This window comes from Chrysemys picta, chromosome 2 (genome assembly GCF_011386835.1).
Source record: "Chrysemys picta bellii isolate R12L10 chromosome 2, ASM1138683v2, whole genome shotgun sequence".
NCBI classification, from domain to species: domain Eukaryota; kingdom Metazoa; phylum Chordata; order Testudines; family Emydidae; genus Chrysemys; species Chrysemys picta.
The window spans coordinates 162,399,877-162,418,891 of record NC_088792.1 but is presented as its reverse complement, the minus strand read 5'-3'; the positions used below and the strand labels follow the sequence as shown (position 1 = coordinate 162,418,891).

At 53.7% G+C, this 19,015-nt stretch overlaps 2 protein-coding genes across 2 annotated transcripts; one reads left to right on the top strand and one right to left on the bottom strand.

Moving 5' to 3' along the window:
* Positions 1 to 119: 119 nt before the first annotated feature.
* GOT1L1 (glutamic-oxaloacetic transaminase 1 like 1) lies at positions 120 to 14,423 on the top strand. Its single transcript, XM_065582465.1, has 8 exons — positions 120 to 231; positions 1,720 to 1,901; positions 3,458 to 3,581; positions 4,227 to 4,543; positions 4,650 to 4,800; positions 6,220 to 6,385; positions 7,253 to 7,395; positions 7,958 to 14,423. The coding sequence occupies exons 1-8, from the start codon at positions 120 to 122 to the stop codon at positions 8,131 to 8,133; spliced, it is 1,371 nt and encodes a 456-aa protein (XP_065438537.1). The 3' UTR covers positions 8,134 to 14,423.
* A 519-nt stretch (positions 14,424 to 14,942) lies between these two features.
* On the bottom strand, positions 14,943 to 17,390 carry LOC135981134 (uncharacterized). Its single transcript, XM_065582420.1, has 2 exons — positions 16,478 to 17,390; positions 14,943 to 15,484 (listed from the first exon to the last, which is right to left on the bottom strand). The coding sequence occupies exons 1-2, from the start codon at positions 17,052 to 17,054 to the stop codon at positions 15,183 to 15,185; spliced, it is 879 nt and encodes a 292-aa protein (XP_065438492.1). The 5' UTR covers positions 17,055 to 17,390; the 3' UTR covers positions 14,943 to 15,182.
* Between the last annotated feature and the right edge of the window lie 1,625 nt (positions 17,391 to 19,015).

The following is a 19,015-nucleotide window of genomic DNA, read 5'->3' as shown; positions in this document are numbered from 1 at the left end:
GTGCCAACATTCCATTGCCTGGCAGAGCCTAGGATCTCCTGGGGGCAGCTGAGAGGTCCTTTGGGTGCAAGTGAAGGAGCAGAGTGAACCCTGCAGGGTCCTCCTGCCTACGCTGGGCTATGGCCGCTCTCTCTCTCTTCCTCGACGTCCCACTCACCAGGGAAGTGGACTGGCTCCTGGATGCCTACCGGGAGGATCCATCCCCTGACAAGGTGTACCTTGACCACAGGGGTAGGTCCTGCTGGTTGAGTGCCACACGCTCTGGGCTGCACTCTTTTCTCCACCAAGGACAGGATGTCGTCTGACTGCAGGGGAGCCTAAAATGGGGGTCTGTGGTCAGCATTCACAGCTCCACGCCTCTTCCAAGGGCATTGTAAATTCCAGCTCAAGGAGGGATAATCATGCTAGCTCTGATCAAGCTGCTGTGCACAGCAGTGTGACCAGCAGCAGGGTGAGCTGCCCCTCATCTCAGCGGGGTACATGCTTGGGCCAACTAGCCCCTCATGCTGCTGTGGCCACATCCTTTTTTTAACCTGTTAGCTTGAGAGCTAGGAATTACACCCCCAGCTCACAGTGTAGACAGACCCTGAGTAAGAGCTCCAGCCCCTCAGAGTTGGAAATAAGTCCTGTCATGGGAGTCTGGGTTTGTTTTCTCTTTGCTAGGACTGAATCACATTTGCTCACTTTACCAAACAAAAGGGGTGAAAACCTTGCCCTGTTGAAATCAGTGGGAGTTTTGCTGTTGACTTTAAGGGGGTTCAGGATTTCATGCATGGTATGTTAACAACCAAGGTGACAAACCTCCCCAGGGGGTGTCACCCTTCTCACCATCACCAGACATAATGACAGTAAAGAGGAGGCATGAAGTGAAATAGACCCCAACTCACGCTCAGCACAACAGTACAGCGTGAAGTCAGCAGTGATGAAGCAAAGGTACAGATGGGACAGAGAGGCAGTCTAGGAAGGTGACTTCTTGTACAGCTCCTTGTCTGACTCCGGCCAGGCTGTAAGGATTGCAAATGTCTTTGGCAGATAGAGTGGTAACAGCTGGTTTTCTCCTGTTAAAGAAAAAGCCCCCTTAAAGATGCAATGAAATAAGTTATTGTTTGTAGAGCTGTGGAGTCCTGCACGTGAGGAGCCACCAAGCACCTGCTGCTGGTCATGTCTTCTGCTGTGGGTACCTTGTCCTGCTGTCTCTGCAGCCACTGCCAGTTGGCCACTAGTGGGATCAGGCATTAGCCATAGGTGCCTGGGCACACAAAGCATGGTACCTGCAGGTTGGGGGTTGAGGTCCCCAAGTGCATCTCTGGGAAAAAGAGAAGCTGGAACTGCTGCTGTCTGGGTACCTTCTCGGGGGCTACACAAAGGCCACGAGTCTTCAGTGCTGCAGACATGCACCTCCCAGCAGCAGTTGTGTCACATAGAATTTTACTTAAAGGAAAGGATTTCTTAAAAAAAACTAGCAAACAGTGTGTGGCTGGGACAAAGGTGACACCATGGGTGCTGAGGTTGGGAGCTGGGTTGTAGCACAGATGATATGGACCCTTGTATCCCTATGTAGGTCACCAGCAGTTTGAACCAGGGCTTTTTGTGCCACACAGTCCTTAGTAACTGGCAGTAGCAGCAGGAGGCTGTTCTCCTGCCAGGGCCTGGCCATTAGAAGGGACAGTGATGCACATGTCACCCGTGGACAGCTTGGCCCGTTCTTTCTTCTTGCAGACTGCCACACTGAAACGGGCAAAGCGTGGGTCTGCCCAACCGTGAGACAGACCCTGCTGCAGATCGCCAATGACCCAACCCTGGACCATGAGTACCTCCCGGTGCTTGGGTTCCCCGAGTTCACCAGGGCAGCTACCGAGCTGGCGCTTGGCAGGGAGAGCCGTGCTGTGATTGAGAACAGGGTATGGACTCTGCAAGCTGCTGCTGGATGCTGAAATCTCTGAGTTTGGAAAGACACCCCACCCGCAAGAGAAACCATACAGCTCTCCCCTACCCTCAATAGGCAGGCAAACCCCATGGGGCCCCCATTACACCTTCTGAGCCCCTGCTCAGTGCTTCTCACGGTAACTTATGGCTACTTCATCAAGCCTTTAGGAACCAGCCTGGCCCATCTATCCCTGTCCCCTCTCTGTTAGGGCCAGTCCACACACAGCTTTTGTACCACTCTAATTATCAGTGAGTAACCAATATGATTACAACCTTACAGCTCCCTAGAGTAGGTGCAGTTATACTGTGCAATGGCAGATCTGGCTGGAGCTACCATAGACCATGGCAACAAATCTGCCAGTGAGCATTGCCTGTTCCCACTACTAGCTGCATACCTGTGCCTCAGACACCAGCCCCAGTAACCCAGATGCAACCCTTTAATACAACTGTCGGTTTCCTGATTCCTAAGCCCTCAGTCTAGCCAATAGCCAAGTTGCCTCCAGGAAAATATCCACTGAGCTGTCATCTCCAGGTGGCTTTCCATGGACTTTAAAGACCCCAGGGCTCGTTTTGTAAGACCTGGGGAGAGGGGAGTGCCAGTGTGCAGTTGGACAGAATGTCCACTTCCTAACTGTGGTCTACTTAGCTATCATCCTTGAAGGCTGGCCTTCTGGTGGTGATGCTGGCCTGGTCCTCCAGCGATCTGGCTTTGATTCCCAGCTCTGCCACAACTACCTGTGAAAAGTTATTGCATCATTCTGTGCCTTAGTTCCCCATCTGTAAAATGGGCCAGTAATCCTGCTGTATCTGTGTAGACTGTAAGGTCTGCAGAGGCAGGTCTGTCTCTTGCACCTAGCACAATGGGGCTTTCAGGCACTACCAGACTGACCTTGCTAAGGAAAAGGTCTCTGTGTTTCAGTGGTGCATAAAAATGATTATTCTGAGTTATCTACAGTTTTAAAAACACCTCTCCTAGACTCTAGGCCCATTGACACAATTCGAAAACCACACAGATTCCTACAAAAACAGTTCCGATTGGAAAATCTCACTCCCAATGGAGAGGAAAAATAACATTGAAAATCATGGCAATTTTTGTGAAACTATTTTTTTCCCCTTTCTGCTGTCTGCCTCCTTTGTGAAGGGGCCTCGGGGTGAGAGATGCTCTAAGGACAGAAGCTGCCAGCCAGGGTAGGGCTTTTCTGTCTAGTTTGGCTTCCTGGTGGAGGATGTACATTGTCCCTGACGAATTGCAGAAACATGGTTCTGTGTACTGTGTGCGGTGGAGGTAGTGTCCAGAGTAGGCTAGTTTGAATGTGTGGGACAGGGGGCCCATGTACAAAGGGATATTCTTCCAAGCCCTGCGCAGCACTGCATCCTCTCAGGTGCTGTCATTATAGCTCATCTCTTGCAGGTATTTCCATGTTCTGAGGGGACCATGTTCTAGTTTACTAGAGATGCAGCAGCCCTGAGACATTGGTCTAACAGGCAGTTGATGTTAAAGATGATGCTCTCTTGTCTCCATGTAAGTCAGGCAGGTGGCGTTCACACAGTAGGAGGGACGGGAGCTGTTCGAATTGGAGCCGAATTCCTCCGGCGCTGGTACAACACAAATAGTCCGAGTCCCATAGCGGTTTATATTGCCTTGTCGCAGTGGGGTAAGTGATGTGTGCTTGAGCACTGGTTTCAGTATTGCTCTATATGTGATACAGGGAGGCGGCAGCACCTTGCATGGGAAAGGCCAGTTCGGTAACAGGGTGAGCACAGGGTAGTCGTGTTACAAAGGAAAACCAAACGGCGTTTAACTGTGCAACAGCAGCTCTGAAACACAACAGAACTCTCAACGTGTCTAACGACCAGGTGCAGCGCGGGCAGCCCCATGCCTCTCTGCTGAGCCTGCTGGTGGGTTAGTGGTGGTTTGTAACCCCCGAGACGCGGGGTGTAGCTCGGACGATCCCCAAGGGGCACTGCTCTCCCAGCTGTTTTAAGCCTGGGAGCAGGTGATATTTTGGTGTGTACAGGAATTCTGCTCAGCATTAGGAATTGGGCTGGGATCCCTCTGCTTTTCCCACAGCTATTGCTTTTCTCCGCCTTGCTCACCAGCAGTTTGAATGAAGCCCCTGGGGGCATTAGCTCTTCACATGAGAATGACACTATGAAGAAATCACCGGGGCACCGCTGAGTCCCGGGTAACAGCTTCTAACAGTGAGCACCATGAGAGAGCTCATCAGCTATTTCCAGGGCTAGTACCCAATTCCTGTCCGCTACACCCCTGCTCACCTGCCTGGTTTATGTCCCCGCAGACAGCCTCCGGTGTATATTCCAAGATGCTGGCTTTACAGAGATCCGGCCATACCATTACTGGGACACCGGGAGGCTGGCTGTAGCCATAGAAGAATTCCTGGAAGTGCTGGAGGTATGGAGCTGGCTGGAGCTTTGCCAGGTGCTTCTTGTCCTAAACCCAAGTCTATTCATGACTCACAGTGGGCAGCCCGTGCTGGCAGCTCAGCCACTCTCTTGCTTTCAGAGTGCCCCGGACTGCTCCATAGTTGTGCTGCATGCTCCCGAGGAAACCGGCCTGACTCCCAAGCAGTGGGAAGAAGTTGCCAGGGTCATGGGGGTAAGTCTGAGAGCAGGGGCTTTTCTCCAGCTCCTGTCGCCACTGGCCCTGCCTGCCACGCTGGACAGTGTCTCACTGTGTGCTCCGTTCCCTGCTGTGTCCCCAGAGGAAGCGCCTCTTCCCCTTCTTTGATGTCCCGGCTCAGGGGCTGGCCTCCGGAGACCTGGACAGAGACGCCTGGGCTCTGCGACACTTTGTGGCCCAAGGGTTTGAGCTCTTCTGCGCCCAATCCTTCTCAAAAACCTTCGGCTTATACGGTGAGTCCCTGGGCTCACTGCCGCACGTGCCAAGGGTCCGGGGGAGAGCTGGGAGGGGAGCAGGAGCGCCGCCAGCTTTTCCGCTGCCCTGAAATGCCGCCCCCCACAGAGGCAGCGGAAGGTCCTGCCGCGGAAATACCGCCGCGGTCGCCGCCCCCCAAATTGCAGCACCCTAGGCGACCGCCTAGGTCGCCTAATGGGTTACGCCGGCCCTGGAGGGGAGGCGGAAGGGAAGCCTTGACTTTCTGAAGCAGGGTGTTTAATTTGGGGGGCTTCTCCCCGCCACTCTCCTCCTGTGGCTTCAGGCACCTGCTAAAAGCTCTCTGAGGCCGGGATGGTCCCGGCGGGCTTGCGTCTCCTGCCCCTCAGGGTGACGCCAGCAGGGGCCCCTGTGAGACAAGGGGCCAGCCTTGTTTGGTTCTACAACGCAGCCGGGAGGGTGGATGGCAGGGCCGGCTCTAGGCACCAGGCACCCAAGCACATGCTTGGGGCGGCACCTGGTAAGGGGTGGCGGGGGGAGTGCGGCGGGGCATTCCGCGGGGGGGAGGAGGGGGCGCTCCGCCGGCGCAGCGCTGGGGGGGGCGGGCTCCGGTTGCGCGGGGCTTGGCGAGGGGGCGGCACGGGCGCGGCGCTGGAAGGGGGTTCCGGCGGCGCTCGGCGGGGGGCGGGGGCGGGCTCCGGCAGCGCGGGGCTCAGCGCTCGGCGGGGGGGTGCGGCGTGGGCACGGCGCTGGAGGGGGTTTCCGGCGGCGCTTGGCAGGGGGCGGGGGCGGGCTCCGGTGGCGGGGGGCGTCGCGGGGCTCGGCGCTCGGAGGGGGGGGGTTCCGGCGGCGCTCGGCGCGGGGGGGGTGGGCTCCGGCGCTCGGCGGGGGGGCGGCTCAGGGGGGCGGCGCTCGGGGGGGTTCCGATGGCGCTCGGCGGGGGGGGCGGCGCGGCCCGGCGCTCGGCGGGGTGTCTGGGGGGCGACGCTTTTTTTTGCTGCTTGGGGCAGCAAAAAAGCTAGAGCCGGCCCTGGTGGACGGCAGCGGATGGCGATGTACCCCGACCAGCTGCACAAGCCAGTGCACCCCCGAGCGGGTCAGGGTGGGCCTTGCAGCCCAGGCGGCAGCGTTCTCACTGCTCATTGTAGCTAGAATACAACTAGCCCGGGTACCTGCCCGAAGGCAATGCCGGACCCCCAAGCAGGCACCAGGTGTCGCTGCAGGCAGTGGAAAGGACACCTGGAGACTGCAGGGAACAAAACGGAATGAACTGGCTCTCTCCCCACAGCAGGGATGGTGGGGTGGTGTCCACTGGCTGAAGGAGTTGGGGGTGGGAAGGGCAAAGGCTGGGGTAGGGCTGGCTCTGGGGCCAGAGAGGGGCCCTTTGCATGTAGGGGGCGTCCGTCCGTCCTGCCACGCTGCTCTTGTCGCCTGGGCAGATGAGCGGGTGGGGAACCTGATCGTGGTGGCGAGGGACAACGAGACACTGGTGGGAATCCGCTCCCAGCTGCAGAAGCAAGTGACGGGAACGTGGGCCACTCCTGCCAGTTTGGGAGCCCGGGTCATCGCCATGGTGCTGAACAACCCGGCCCTGCTGAACAAGTGGTAAGGGGGAGAGTGAGCGACTGCTGCTGCGCTGTGTGCGCCAGGCCACATAATCCACACTTTCCGGCAGGACACAAGGGTTACAGCCTTAGGCGCGCCCAGGGCCCCTTTCATTCTGGAGCAGCCTACAGTGCTTTGCAAATTGCAGCCAGCTCTGGGGTGCGGGGGAGGAGACACTGGGGGAAAACCCCTCAAAGGGCATACCTGACCTGCAGTGCCCCCTCTGGCCAAGTATGGTGCTGATGAAATCTGCCTCAGTTTCCCCATCACTCAGGCTCCATTAAAAAGCCCACACAGTTCAGATATTCAAAGCATGCCCCCTTCTGGGGTCCAGTTTATTACATCCTGCACAAAGTCTTTCAAAATAGAACTCAGACATTCATCCCAGTGCCCAGCTGGCCAGCCCCTCCTCCTGGAGTGTCTGCCTTCCTTCCGCCATCTCGTGCCTCAAGCCCAGGCTTCCCTCCTGGCACCTTCTCCCTGCTGCCACAGGGCCCTCCAGGGACCTTCTTACTTCCTGCAGGGTCTGCAGGCAGATGCCTCCTCCTCTGCAGCTGTCTCCCCCTTTTTAAGACCCAGGTACCTTCCTTAAGCCCCGTTGGGCTGCAAGTAATCAGTCTGGGTGCCTGAACCCTGCTTCCTTTCTTGCAGGGGCCAGTCACCCTGTGACAAACCCCTTCTGTGACTAAAAGGGGCATGCAATCATTGCTGTCTACCCAGAGCAGCCAGGACCTGCCTCGCCGGACCTGGATAGGTCGTGTGAGATGGGGTTGGGGAGCTCAGGAAGGGCCCCCCTAGCCCAGTGAAGCCATTAGCCCCTTGGAAGGGGAAGTGAGATCCCCATAACCCTCCCACTGCGCCCTGCAGGAAGCAGAGTCTCCGGATGCTGGCGGAAAAGATCATGCTGATCCGGGAGAAGCTGAAGGAGAAGCTGCGGATCCTGGGTACGCCTGGCTGCTGGGAGCACCTCACGGCCCAGTCAGGGACACGCAGCTTCACCGGGCTGCTTCGTAAGTACCCGTCCTGCCCCTCCTCTGCGCTGAGCCTGGAAAGCCAGAGTCCTGGGCAACAGTGTGAACCTTGCACTCCTCCAGTCCCTGCTGTGGCAGTGAGCCAGGGCACTGGGAAAGGCCTTTCATCCTAAGAAGCTGGGCAGCAGCCTATCCTTGCTCCTGCTGGGTAACGAGTCAGTCCATCTTTTGCCCTTCTGTCACCTTGTGATTGGGGGGTATGGGAGAGGTAATACCTTTGAGTGATTTGAACTGCCGCACTCCTTGAGTGGTTTCAGAGTAGCAGCCGTGTTAGTCTGTATCTGCAAAAACAACGAGGAGTACTTGTGGCACCTTAGTGACTAACAAATTTATTTGAGCATAAGCTTTTGTGGGCTAAAACCCACTTCATTGGATGGTTCTTTTGCTCTAGTCCCATTTAACAGACTGGGAAACTGAGGCACCGGGCCTTGCCTAGAACCCCTTGACTCCTGTCTCCCGGCCTGTTCTTGGGTCACTCGGCCACACCCCTGCTCTGGGCTCGGGATCGTAGGCGACTAATGAGGCTTGTGTCTTTTGCTAGCGTCCCAGGTGGCTTTCCTAGAGAAGCACAAACACATCTATCTTCTCGGGAGCGGCCAGGTCAGTGTCTGCAGCATCAACTCGCACAATCTGGACTACGTGGCTCAGAGCATCAACGAGGCTGTAAGCAGCACGGTGGGCAGAGCACAAGGCCTGAGCTGGGCAGAGACGGAGTGAGAGCGTCGTGCCTCGCACAGCCGCGATGGTTTTCGGTACTGAAAGCGCTTGGTGCGCAGCCCTGGGAGCACAGTGCCTGCCTTGGCTCTGCTCCCAGGGGAGCTATGCTGACTGAATAAAGACAAGAGTGATAATATTGGCTCTTTGCCTTGTTCCAGCCCTTCTGCCCCCGCCTCTCAGAGAAGTTCCCAGGCATTAACAGAGGGACCAGAGATACTGAGACGGGAAGTGACTTACCCAGGGTCACCCAGCAGCTCAGTGCCAGGCCTGAGAGAAGAGCCCGGGTCCTGCGCCCTGGGTCGGTGGATGGGTGTAATGAGGGGCTGGTTTGTTACTCCATCCCTCTTCCTGTGCTCGGGCTCCCTGGGCAGCTCTGCCCACCCGCACCTGAATTATTCTGGCCCTTTGTTCACTGCAGCCCCCCATGCTAATCCCCAAACCAAAAGGAATCTCTGCTTCTCTTGCCCAGTCAGCTGGCGAAGAGCATGGAGCCAGGAGGATGCACAGGAGAGGAGAGGTAATTCAGGCACTTCCAGCTGCACTCCAAAGGTAGCAATTACTGCTGGATAGGGTTATTAGCGATGATTAATGTCTTGCTGGGAAGTGCCGCTGCCTTGTGATTAGCAAAGGCAGCGCAGAGACTGGCTCCTCAGGAAGCAGCCCAGCCTCCCCACCAGTCCCCACAGCTGTTCAGAGAGTGCGGCTGGATGGGTCCTCTTCCCTCGCTGAGGACTTGCGGGTGAGACCAGACGAGACCTGAGGCCTGGCCTTTTCTGCAGAATCCTCAGCCGTACCGATGCCCTGCAGCAGGCGTTTTCATCAGCCCCCTCGGCCAGCCTACAGAATGTCCCAGTGAGGGGGACAAACTCCCACTGTAGGTGGGGTTTCTGATGACCCACTTGGCCAGGAGGCTGCTCCGTGAACAAGTGCTCTCTGCCCCTTGCTAGCTAAAGGTTGTATCTCCCACCCATCGTCCTAGAGCACAGCGCCAAGGAGGCTGAACACTACACGCATCAGAGCCCTAGCTGTTGGCCCTCCAGCTCGGTGCTCATTAACCTCTCTCCTTAGTGGGGCAAAGACCCACACTCCCCTAGCATGGATTACACTTGCTCTTCCTCTGCCCGTGTTCTGTGGCTTCAGCCTCCAGGAGCTGCTAGCCTAGCTCCCTCCACCCGCACAGAGTGTCTATCACAAGACCTGTGCAGAATATGCCACGAGAGAGACCAGTAGTTTCAGATCGACCCCCTGAGCAGCAAATGAGCATTACCAGATGGCACTAATCAGGAAGCACCACTAGGAGAATGAAAAGCAAAGAATGCTCTGCTCCTCCCTGCTGTGTTTGCAATTAGACAAAAATGAACATTTGACACTGGCAAGGATATTTGTCAAAATATTCCAGGTTTTTCTGCCCAAAAAATGGGGTTGAAAACAAAGCCCGAATCTCCATGTTGTCGAAAAGCTGTTTTGCTGCCGACAAGAAGTCGTGATGAAACGTGCGTGACTGGCTGCAGTGGATGTGAAGGACTCATCCGCAGCCCACTGCAGTTCATGAGAGTCTTGCGGCTGGGGCCAACCGTCACTCAGCTTCTCAGTTTTCCAAAGCACCAGGCACCCCATCTGGAGCCAGTGTGGTGTGGGTGTTCCCAGCCTGGCTTGGGTGCCCGGTGCACTGCCAGCTGCATTGTTACTGTGGGTCTGTAACCATTCCCTGGGCCCACCTTCCCTCCCTCCATCCCAAAGCCTGCTGGTGAGGAATCTCATCTGAGTCTGATTACACAGCCCTGCCTTTGGTTGTAATGACTTCCGCTGAAGGTAATTTCAAGGCAACAAATTGCTTTGGCCTGAAGCCAGAGGAAAAGTGCGGGAGAGACAGGGCAGGAGTGAATGGCCCTGCCACCACACTGCACAAAGGCAAAGCAGGAGCCTCAATTTGCTGCAATCTGCCTCCTGCCGAGGCACAGGTCGCTGGAGACTCCATCAAAGGAAAGTGAGGGCAGAAGTCACTCTAACTCCACAATAAACTTCAGGGAACTCCTGGGAGCTGAGATTCAAACCCTCAGGGCTGGAGGCTCATAGTCTTCCACACCTGAAGCTCAGGTCACTGTCCCCTCTGCTTGTTACGCATCTCTTCCCTGCAATGAATCCTGGTTGCACTAGGCGTGTGTCATCTTCTGTTGTGTGAGGCCCTCTCCAGAGTGCTAAGCAAACCTGCTCTTGGGCATGGTCTCATGCTACATGCAGTGCAGCTATTCATTATGTTCTATTTATTGGGGCAAAATGTTTCAATAAGGTAATTTTGATGTTTCCAAATTGGTGGTGGGGTTTGTTTGTTTGTTTTTTGGACTTTCCATTCTGCAAAAATTTTCAAAATGTCACAATTTCTCCCAGGATGGAAATTCCATTTTCTCACCAGCTCTAGTCTTCTATCACGTCTGCCTTTACACGTGATTTCATGTGTGTCTGCTCTCATGTGCATTGTCTAGCCCATCCATAATGTCAGATGGGCCGGCTGTCAGATGTGTCGGACAATGGCACCCTCAGATGCTGAACCACAAAAGAGGAAGATACCAAAAGACTTTTTTTGGAGAGAGGAAAAGAAAAGAAATGAAAGTAAGAGAGGCAGACGAGCGTTTGTGGGGACAGGGAGATTTAAGGAAAGTCCATTAAGCCAATAAACCCTGAGCATTAGGGGGCACTTGTGGGGGATATTCTACAACTGCCAGGGGGAGGTCATGGCATGGAGCACATTTGGAAACTTTTATGTCCCCTTCTTGTTCACTCAGCTCTAGAGGGCCTTCTGCCAAGGCAGGAGGGGAACAGTGAAGGTGAGGCTGGGGAGAGAAGCCTGCACTGCCACTGCCCATGATGTGCCCTTTTTGGAGATCAAGAGAGGCCTGGTCCCCAGGGCCCTCAGGCCAGCACTTCCCCCCAGAACTAAATTCACTTGATAAGAAGGAGGCAGCTTGAGCGGGGCTGTAGCCTGGCTGGAATAGAGGTAAGGTCCTGTCTACATGTGAGGTAGTTGGGATTGGTCCTGCTTTGAGCAGGGGGTTGGACTAGATGACCTTCTGGGGTCCCTTCCAACCCGGATATTCTATGATTCTAGAACCATGTTTCCAGCGGGCACTGTAGCCCTCAGTGTGTCTGTATTTGTCAGGCAAGGGGACCTCACGCTTCAAGTGCTGATGATCCAGAGCAGATTAGGAGATGCCACGTCCTGCAACCCAGATCCGTTCTGTACTGAGGGCCATGGCTCCGTTCCTGCGTTCAGGACCCTAGCAATCAAACACCAGTGGCTGCCTTTCCCTGGCTCCCATACGAAATGTCTAGCGGTTCTTTATGGGAAACATTTACGTAATACAGGCTGAAATGCTCACTCAGCTGATGGAAATGCCTCCCGTCCGCGCCTACGCGCTCTGCGTATTCAGAGCAGGTGTGATTTAGGGTTTGTTGCCGTCTTCCATGTCAGGTGCGTAAGTCACACTAGCTAATTGGCACTTCCTCTGACCCTGTCAATCTGTGATGCAGCATGAGGCGGGAACGCCTGCTGACAGCCAGGCATTGATGGGCAGATACAAGAGGAGGAGAGCCTGGGAGAGAAGAAATTCCAAACCCGTGGGGCAATCACAGCAGATAGCTACATGCTCTGGCCTGGTGCAGGCACGAATGCTCCTCGTCAGCGCATCACAGGCAGCTGGAGAGATGGCAAGAGTGTGCCAGTCAAAGGACCACTTCCAGGGTGCCTGGATTTTTCAGGAGGTTTGGGGAGGGGATACAGAATTGCCCAACTCTAAGGACCGGTCTACACTGCACTCATAGGTGTCACTGCACTCAGATATCACTGCACTACACTACACTCAGAGGCGTATATATACCCACGCTAGCTTCGATCTAGCTCGCTTGCATAAGAGCAGCAGTGACGCCGCAGCAGCAAGGGCTAGCTTGCATATGTCTACACCTGCTGCAGTTGCACCTCTCAGGTTGCTGTGTAGACGTACCCTTAGTCACTAGGCTCAATTCTGCTCTTGGCTGCACTGGTGAGAATGCAGAGTAACTCCGGAGAGGGCAATGGTTACCCTAGATTTGCCATGGTGTGCCTGTCAGCACCCTCTGGGAGAGCCCTAGAGAGTTGTGTGCTGGAAACCACCCTGTAGATCTGATCGGAGGATGCCGTCCGGGCTATAGCATGGCACAGGATGGGTCAAACACACGTACCAAGGAGCTTATTCTCTCTTAAAGCCTATGGGACTGATTTTCCCCTGCCCTGCACCTTGTGCAGTCACATGCGCCAATGCAAAGTAGGGGCAGCGCGGGTGTAACATGCTCCCAGATCAGAACAGGAGCTCAGATCCCACTTCCTTTGCACAGGTATAAATGGCCACACAAGGCACAGGCTGCAGAAATTCAGGTCCTGTGGGGTTTTACAGTGACTGCTATGAAGCCCTGTTGGTTTCATCACCATTAATCTCTACAGGTCTCTTCATAAAGACAAAGGGTATGTCTACACTACAAGAGTAGTTCGATTTCACTTAAATCGAATATGTGGAATCGATATTACAAAGTCGAACGTGTGTATCCACACTAAGGACAGGAATTCGACTGTGTGAGTCCACACTAACGGGGCAAGCGTCGACATTGGAAGCGGTGCACTGTGGGCAGCTATCCCACAGTTCCCGCAGTCCCCGCTGCCCATTGGAATTCTGGGTCGAGCCCCCAATGCCTGCTGGGGAAAAAAATGTGTCAAGGGTGGTTTTGGGTAACTGTCGTCATCCAACCGTCTCTCCCACCCTCCCTCCCTGAAAGCGCTGGCGGGCAATCAGTTCACGCACTTTTCTGCTGAGTGACAGCGCGGACGCCACAGCACTGCGAGCATGGAGCCCGCTGCGACCATCGCTGCAGTTATGGCCGTTGTCAACACCTCGCACCTTATCAGCCACATTTTCCAGAGGCAGATGCTGAGAAATCAGGCGAGGAGGCTACGGCAGCGCGATGAGGACATGAAGTCTAAAAGTGGCACAGACCTGTCACAAAGCACGGGACCCCGCGCCGTGGACATCATGGTGGCAATGGGTCATGTTGATGCCATGGAACGGCGATTCTGGGCACGTGAAACAAGCACGGACTGGTGGGACCGCATAGTGCTGCAGGTCTGGGATGAATCCCAGTGGCTGAGAAACTTTCGCATGCGGAAGGGAACTTTCCTGGAACTTTGTGAGTTGCTGTCCCCTGCCCTGAAGCGCAAGGACACCCGGATGCGAGCAGCCCTGACTGTCCAGAAGCGAGTGGCCATAGCCCTCTGGAAGCTTGCAACGCCAGACAGCTACCGGTCAGTCGCAAACCACTTTGGCGTGGGCAAATCTACCGTGGGGGTTGTTGTGATGCAAGTAGCCAACGCAATCGTTGATGTACTGCTGTCAAAGGTAGTGACCCTGGGAAACGTGGAGGTCATCATAGATGGCTTCGCCGCGATGGGATTCCCAAACTGCGGTGGGGCTATAGATGGAACTCACATCCCTATCCTGGGACTGGACCACCAGGCCAGCCAGTACATTAACCGAAAGGGCTACTTTTCAATGGTGCTGCAAGCACTGGTGGACCATAGGGGACGTTTTACCAACATCAACGTCAGATGGCCGGGCAAGGTTAATGACGCTCGTGTTTTCAGGAACTCTGGTCTGTTTAGATGGCTGCAGGAAGGTATTTACTTCCCGGACCACAAAATAACTGTTGGGGATGTTGAGATGCCTATAGTGATCCTCGGGGACCCAGCCTACCCGCTAATGCCCTGGCTCATGAAGCCCTATACAGGCGCCCTGGACAGTGAAAAGGAACTCTGCAACTACTGTCTGAGCAAGTGCAGAATGGTGGTGGTGTGTGCTTTTGGACGTCTCAAGGGGAGATGGAGAAGCTTACTGACTCGCTCTGATCTCAGCGAAACCAATATCCCCATTGTTATTGCAGCTTGCTGTGTGCTCCACAATCTCTGTGAGAGCAAGGGGGAGACCTTTATGGCAGGGTGGGAGGTTGAGGCAAGTCGCCTGGCTGCTGATTACACCCAACCAGACAGCCATGCGATTAGAAGAGCCCAGCGGGACGCGCTGTGCATCCGGGAGGCTTTGAAAGCTAGGTTCCAGAGTGAGCAGGGTAACCTGTGACTATTTAGTTTGTTTACAGAGAAGCTGAACCTGCCCCCGTTTCTTTACCCAGTGAATGTTCACTATCCTCTCCAGTTTCATACCCCGTTCACCCCCTTCCAACCCACGTTTAAAAATAAAATCACTGAAAATTTGTTAATGAACAATGTTTTCTTTATTACTGTTTTCGTGGTAAAGTGTTGAAACTGGGACGCAGACTGTGGTGGGGAGCGGGTGTAGTGTAGTGATGCAAAGGACGCTTCTAAACTCGAGGAATGACAGGCTCCTGCTTCTACAGTCGTCTGCACTGGTGGACTGATTGTTTCAACGGAGTCTGCCACCCCTCCTGTTCGGGACTCTGTGTGTGGGGGCTATGTGACTTTGTGGCAGGGGGAGGACAGTTACAGATCCACTGCTGCGTGGCTCTGTGATCCAGGCTAAGGACCGCTGCATAAGATCTCTAACCGCCCTCCCCCGCCACAAAGTCACATAGCCCCCCCCCACACACACAGAAAATGAAAACCACCTCCCAGACTGACCAGGGTGCCTAGTGACTGCACTGTGTGTGTGAACTGCTGCTGAACCTGCCCCTGTGTCTGTACCAACCCCCTTTTCCCCCTTCAAACAGACTGTCCTCTAAAGAAACATGATGGAAACAGTAATTAACAGAAACGTATTTTTTATTAGCAACTAGACAGTTAGGGGATGAAACTGGGATGGGGGCTTGGGTGAGGCGGGAAGGAAAGGACTTATCAAATTTTGGGGAATGACAGCCTTCTGCCACTTGAGCAGTCTGCAGGGGTAGAGTGACAGTTTTCACGGACTCTGCCGCCCCTCCTTCTTGGTACTTTGGGTGAGGGGGGTATGGGACTTTGTGGCGGGGGATGGTGGTTACAGATAGACTGCAGCGGGGCTCTATCCTCCTGCCTCTGGTCCTGCAGAACATCTACAAGGTGCCGGAGCGTGTCCGTTTGCTCCCTCATTAGTACAAGCAGCGTTTGAGTCGCCTGCTGGTCTTCCTGCCGTCACCTCTCCTCCCATTCGCTGTGTGCTCGCTGGTATTGGGACATGTTCTCCCTCCACTGAGTCTGCAGGGTTGGCTCGGGAGCAGTCCATAAATTCTGAGAACATGTCGTCCCGTGTCCTTTTCTTTCTACGCATAATCTGCGCCAGCCTCTGGGAGTCTGATGACCGGGTAGGTCGGGAGACAGTCACAGCTGTGGGATGGGAAAAAGGGAGTGACTTCCTCAGAAAGATAAATTTTTTGGTGAACAAAGAAAATAGTCTTTCTCTGTGAACAAGACCATTCACAGCACCTATCACATGCGCACTCAGGACAAGGTCAAATTTTCGGCCTTCGCATTCAGTCCCTGGGGTCTTGCAGTGCAGATCACAGAAGCGGAACAGGACAGCGGAATTTGGGTAGCAGGCTGACATGGTAAGCCGTAGACTTGTGGCACCTTAAAACTTTAATAATAGCACTGCCCTACTTTGACGTTCAAAGCAATGCTCCTAGCGTTGGCCAGTTCCTGCTGCCAGCAATCCGGCAAGCCTGAACTCTGCCCCTGTCCCACCCCGCCGCGGCTGTCCCCGGGAAAGATCCCTCTATGCTGCCCCTCTCCCACCTTCACCGCATGGCTGTAAACCGCCGGTTACAGTTCTGTAAAGGAACAGGCAAGCAGTCCCAATACTAACATTCCCCTAATTCAAAGCAGGTCACCATGAGCGACATCACTCTGATGCGGATTTCAGACAGCGACAAAGAACGCATGCTTCGTGAAAGCCTGCAAAGACCAGGGCCGTATGCCGCCATGCTGTGCAAGGCAATGATACCAGAGTATTTGATGATAGCCTGGCGTGGAAACGTTTCATACTACGGAGGACACAACAAGGCCGCTCTCCCAAGGAACCTCATGCAAAGGCTTTCCAATTACCTCCAGGAGAGCTTCATGGAGATGTCCCATGAGGATTTCTGCTCTATCCCAGGACATATAGACCGAATTTTACTGTAGCTGCACTGGCAAGGACTAAACAGTAGAGTGCCTAGGGCAAACCAATCAAGATATACCGGACATTGTTAGATTTTTTTGCAGCAGTTGCACTGCCAAAGACTAAAACTTTAAGTGCCTAGGACAATCTAATCATGAAAAACCCACAGTTAATATTAATGTTCTGTTCTAAATAAATGTTTACATGTTTAAAACACTTACCGGCTGATCCTTCCCCTGATTCTGGGTCCGGGTTAACGCCTGGGGACGGTTGGTAGGGGATCTCTGTGAGGGTGATGAAGAGATCCTGGCTGTCTGGAAAATCAGCGTTGTAAGCGCTGTCGACTGCCTCGTCCTCCTCATCTCCTTCCTCATCTTCCCCATCCATTACCATCTCCGAGGAAGCGGGCGTTGACAATATCCCATCCTCAGAGTCCACGGTCAGTGGTGGGGTAGTGGTGGCAGCCGCACCTAGGATGGAATGCAGTGTCTCGTAGAAACGGCATGTCTGGGGCTGTGATCCGGAGCGTCCGTTTGCCTCTTTGGTCTTCTGGTACCCTTGTCTCAGCTCCTTGATTTTCACGCGGCATTGCGTTGCATCCCGGCTGTATCCTCTCTCTGTCATGGCTTTGGAGATCTTCTCGTAGATCTTTGCATTCTGTCTTTTCGATCGCAGCTCCGAAAGCACGAACTCCTTGCCCCACACAGCGATCAGATCCAAGACTTCCCAATCAGTCCATGCTGGGGCCCTCTTTCTATTCTGAGATTGCATAGCCATCTCTGCTGGAGAGCTCTGCATCGTTGCCAGTGCTGCTGAGCTCGCCACGATGTCCAAACAGGAAATGAGATTCAAACTGCCCAGACAGGAAAAGGAATTCAAATTTTCCCGGGGCTTTTCCTGTGTGGCTGGTCAGAGCATCCGAGCTCGGACTGCTGTCCAGAGCGTCAACAGAGTGGTGCACTGTGGGATAGCTCCCGGAGCTATTAGCGTCGATTTCCATCCACACCTACCCTAATTTGACCTGGCCATGTCGAATTTAGCGCTACTCCCCTCGTTGGGGAGGAGTACAGAAGTTGAATTTAAGAGACCTCTATGTCGAACTAAATAGCTTTGTTGTGTGGACGGGTGCAGAGTTAATTCGATTTAATGCAGCTAAATTCGACATAAACTCCTAGTGTAGACCAGGCCAAAGTTAGACCCTGTCCCTAAACCCATAGGCGGAGAGGACATGCTACATGCATCCGGCCCAGGCCACGGAGCAGGGAGGACAGCCACCTCTTCTGCACTGGTCCATTCCACTCCTGATGCTGCAGAAGGAGCTCTGCAAGGCCAGCAATCTGCAGACAGCCAAGGGGGAGGATGGCAGGGGACATGGCAACATGACAAGAGTCCAAACAATGAAAAAGCCAGGAGGAAAGGGGAGAGACCAGGAATTACAATGCATGAGTCCTGTGGCTGACCACAGCTGGACACGAAGAGGAGGATGAATGCCCCCTTGTGCCTCTGTTCTGGTTATGTCTATGCACAAGCACCGTTACACCACATTTCCCTCTATCTTGTTATATTATTGGTCCATCAGCCTTTATTGGGTGATGCACAGAGGAACGATGCTTTCATCTTGGTTTCAGAAGCCTCCCTCCCAGACCTCTGCTATGTCAGAGCCTTCATGTCTGTGCACTCCTCAGCCTGCCCCCTTTGATCCATTGGAAGAAAAATATGTGAGATGAGTCACTTACTTTGGATATAGATTCATAGATTCTAGGATGGGAAGGGACCTCGAGAGGTCATCGAGTCCAGTCCCCTGCCCACATGGCAGGACCAAATACTGTCTAGACCATCCCTGATAGACATTTATCTAACCTACTCTTAAATATCTCCAGAGATGGAGATTCCACAACCTCCCTAGGCAATTTATTCCAGTCTTTAACCACCCTGACAGTTAGGAACTTTTTCCTAATGTCCAACCTAGACCTCCCTTGCTGCAGTTTAAACCCATTGCTTCTTGTTCTATCCTTAGAGGCTAAGAAAGCTTATGCTCTAATAAATTTGTTAGTCTCTAAGGTGCCACAAGTACTCCTGTTCTTTTTGCGGATACAGACTAACACGGCTGCCACTCTGAAATCTCCTTCTTATGACACCCTTTTAAATACCTGAAAAATGCTATCATGTCCCCTCTCAGTCTTCTCTTTTCCAAACTAAACAAACCCAATTCTTTCAGCCTTCCTTCATAGGTCATGTTCTCAAGACCTTTAATCATTCTTGTTGCTCTTCTCTGGACCCTTTCCAATTTCTCCACATCTTTTTTAAAATGCGGTGCCCAGAACTGGACACAATACTCCAGCTGAGGCCTAACCAGAGCAGAGTAGAGTGGAAGAATGACTTCTCGTGTCTTGCTCACAACACACCTGTTAATACATCCCAGAATCATGTTTGCTTTTTTTGCAACAGCATCACACTATTGACTCATATTTAGCTTGTGGTCCACTATAACCCCTAGATCCCTTTCTGCCGTACTCCTTCCTAGACAGTCTCTTCCCATTCTGTATGTGTGAAACTGATTGTTCCTTCCTAAGTGGAGCACTTTGCATTTGTTTTTGTTAAACTTCATCCTGTTTAACTCAGACCATTTCTCCAATTTGTCCAGATCATTTTGAATTATGACCCTGTCCTCCAAAGCAGTTGCAATCCCTCCCAGTTTGGTATCATCCGCAAACTTAATAAGCATACTTTCTATGCCAATATCTAAGTCGTTGATGAAG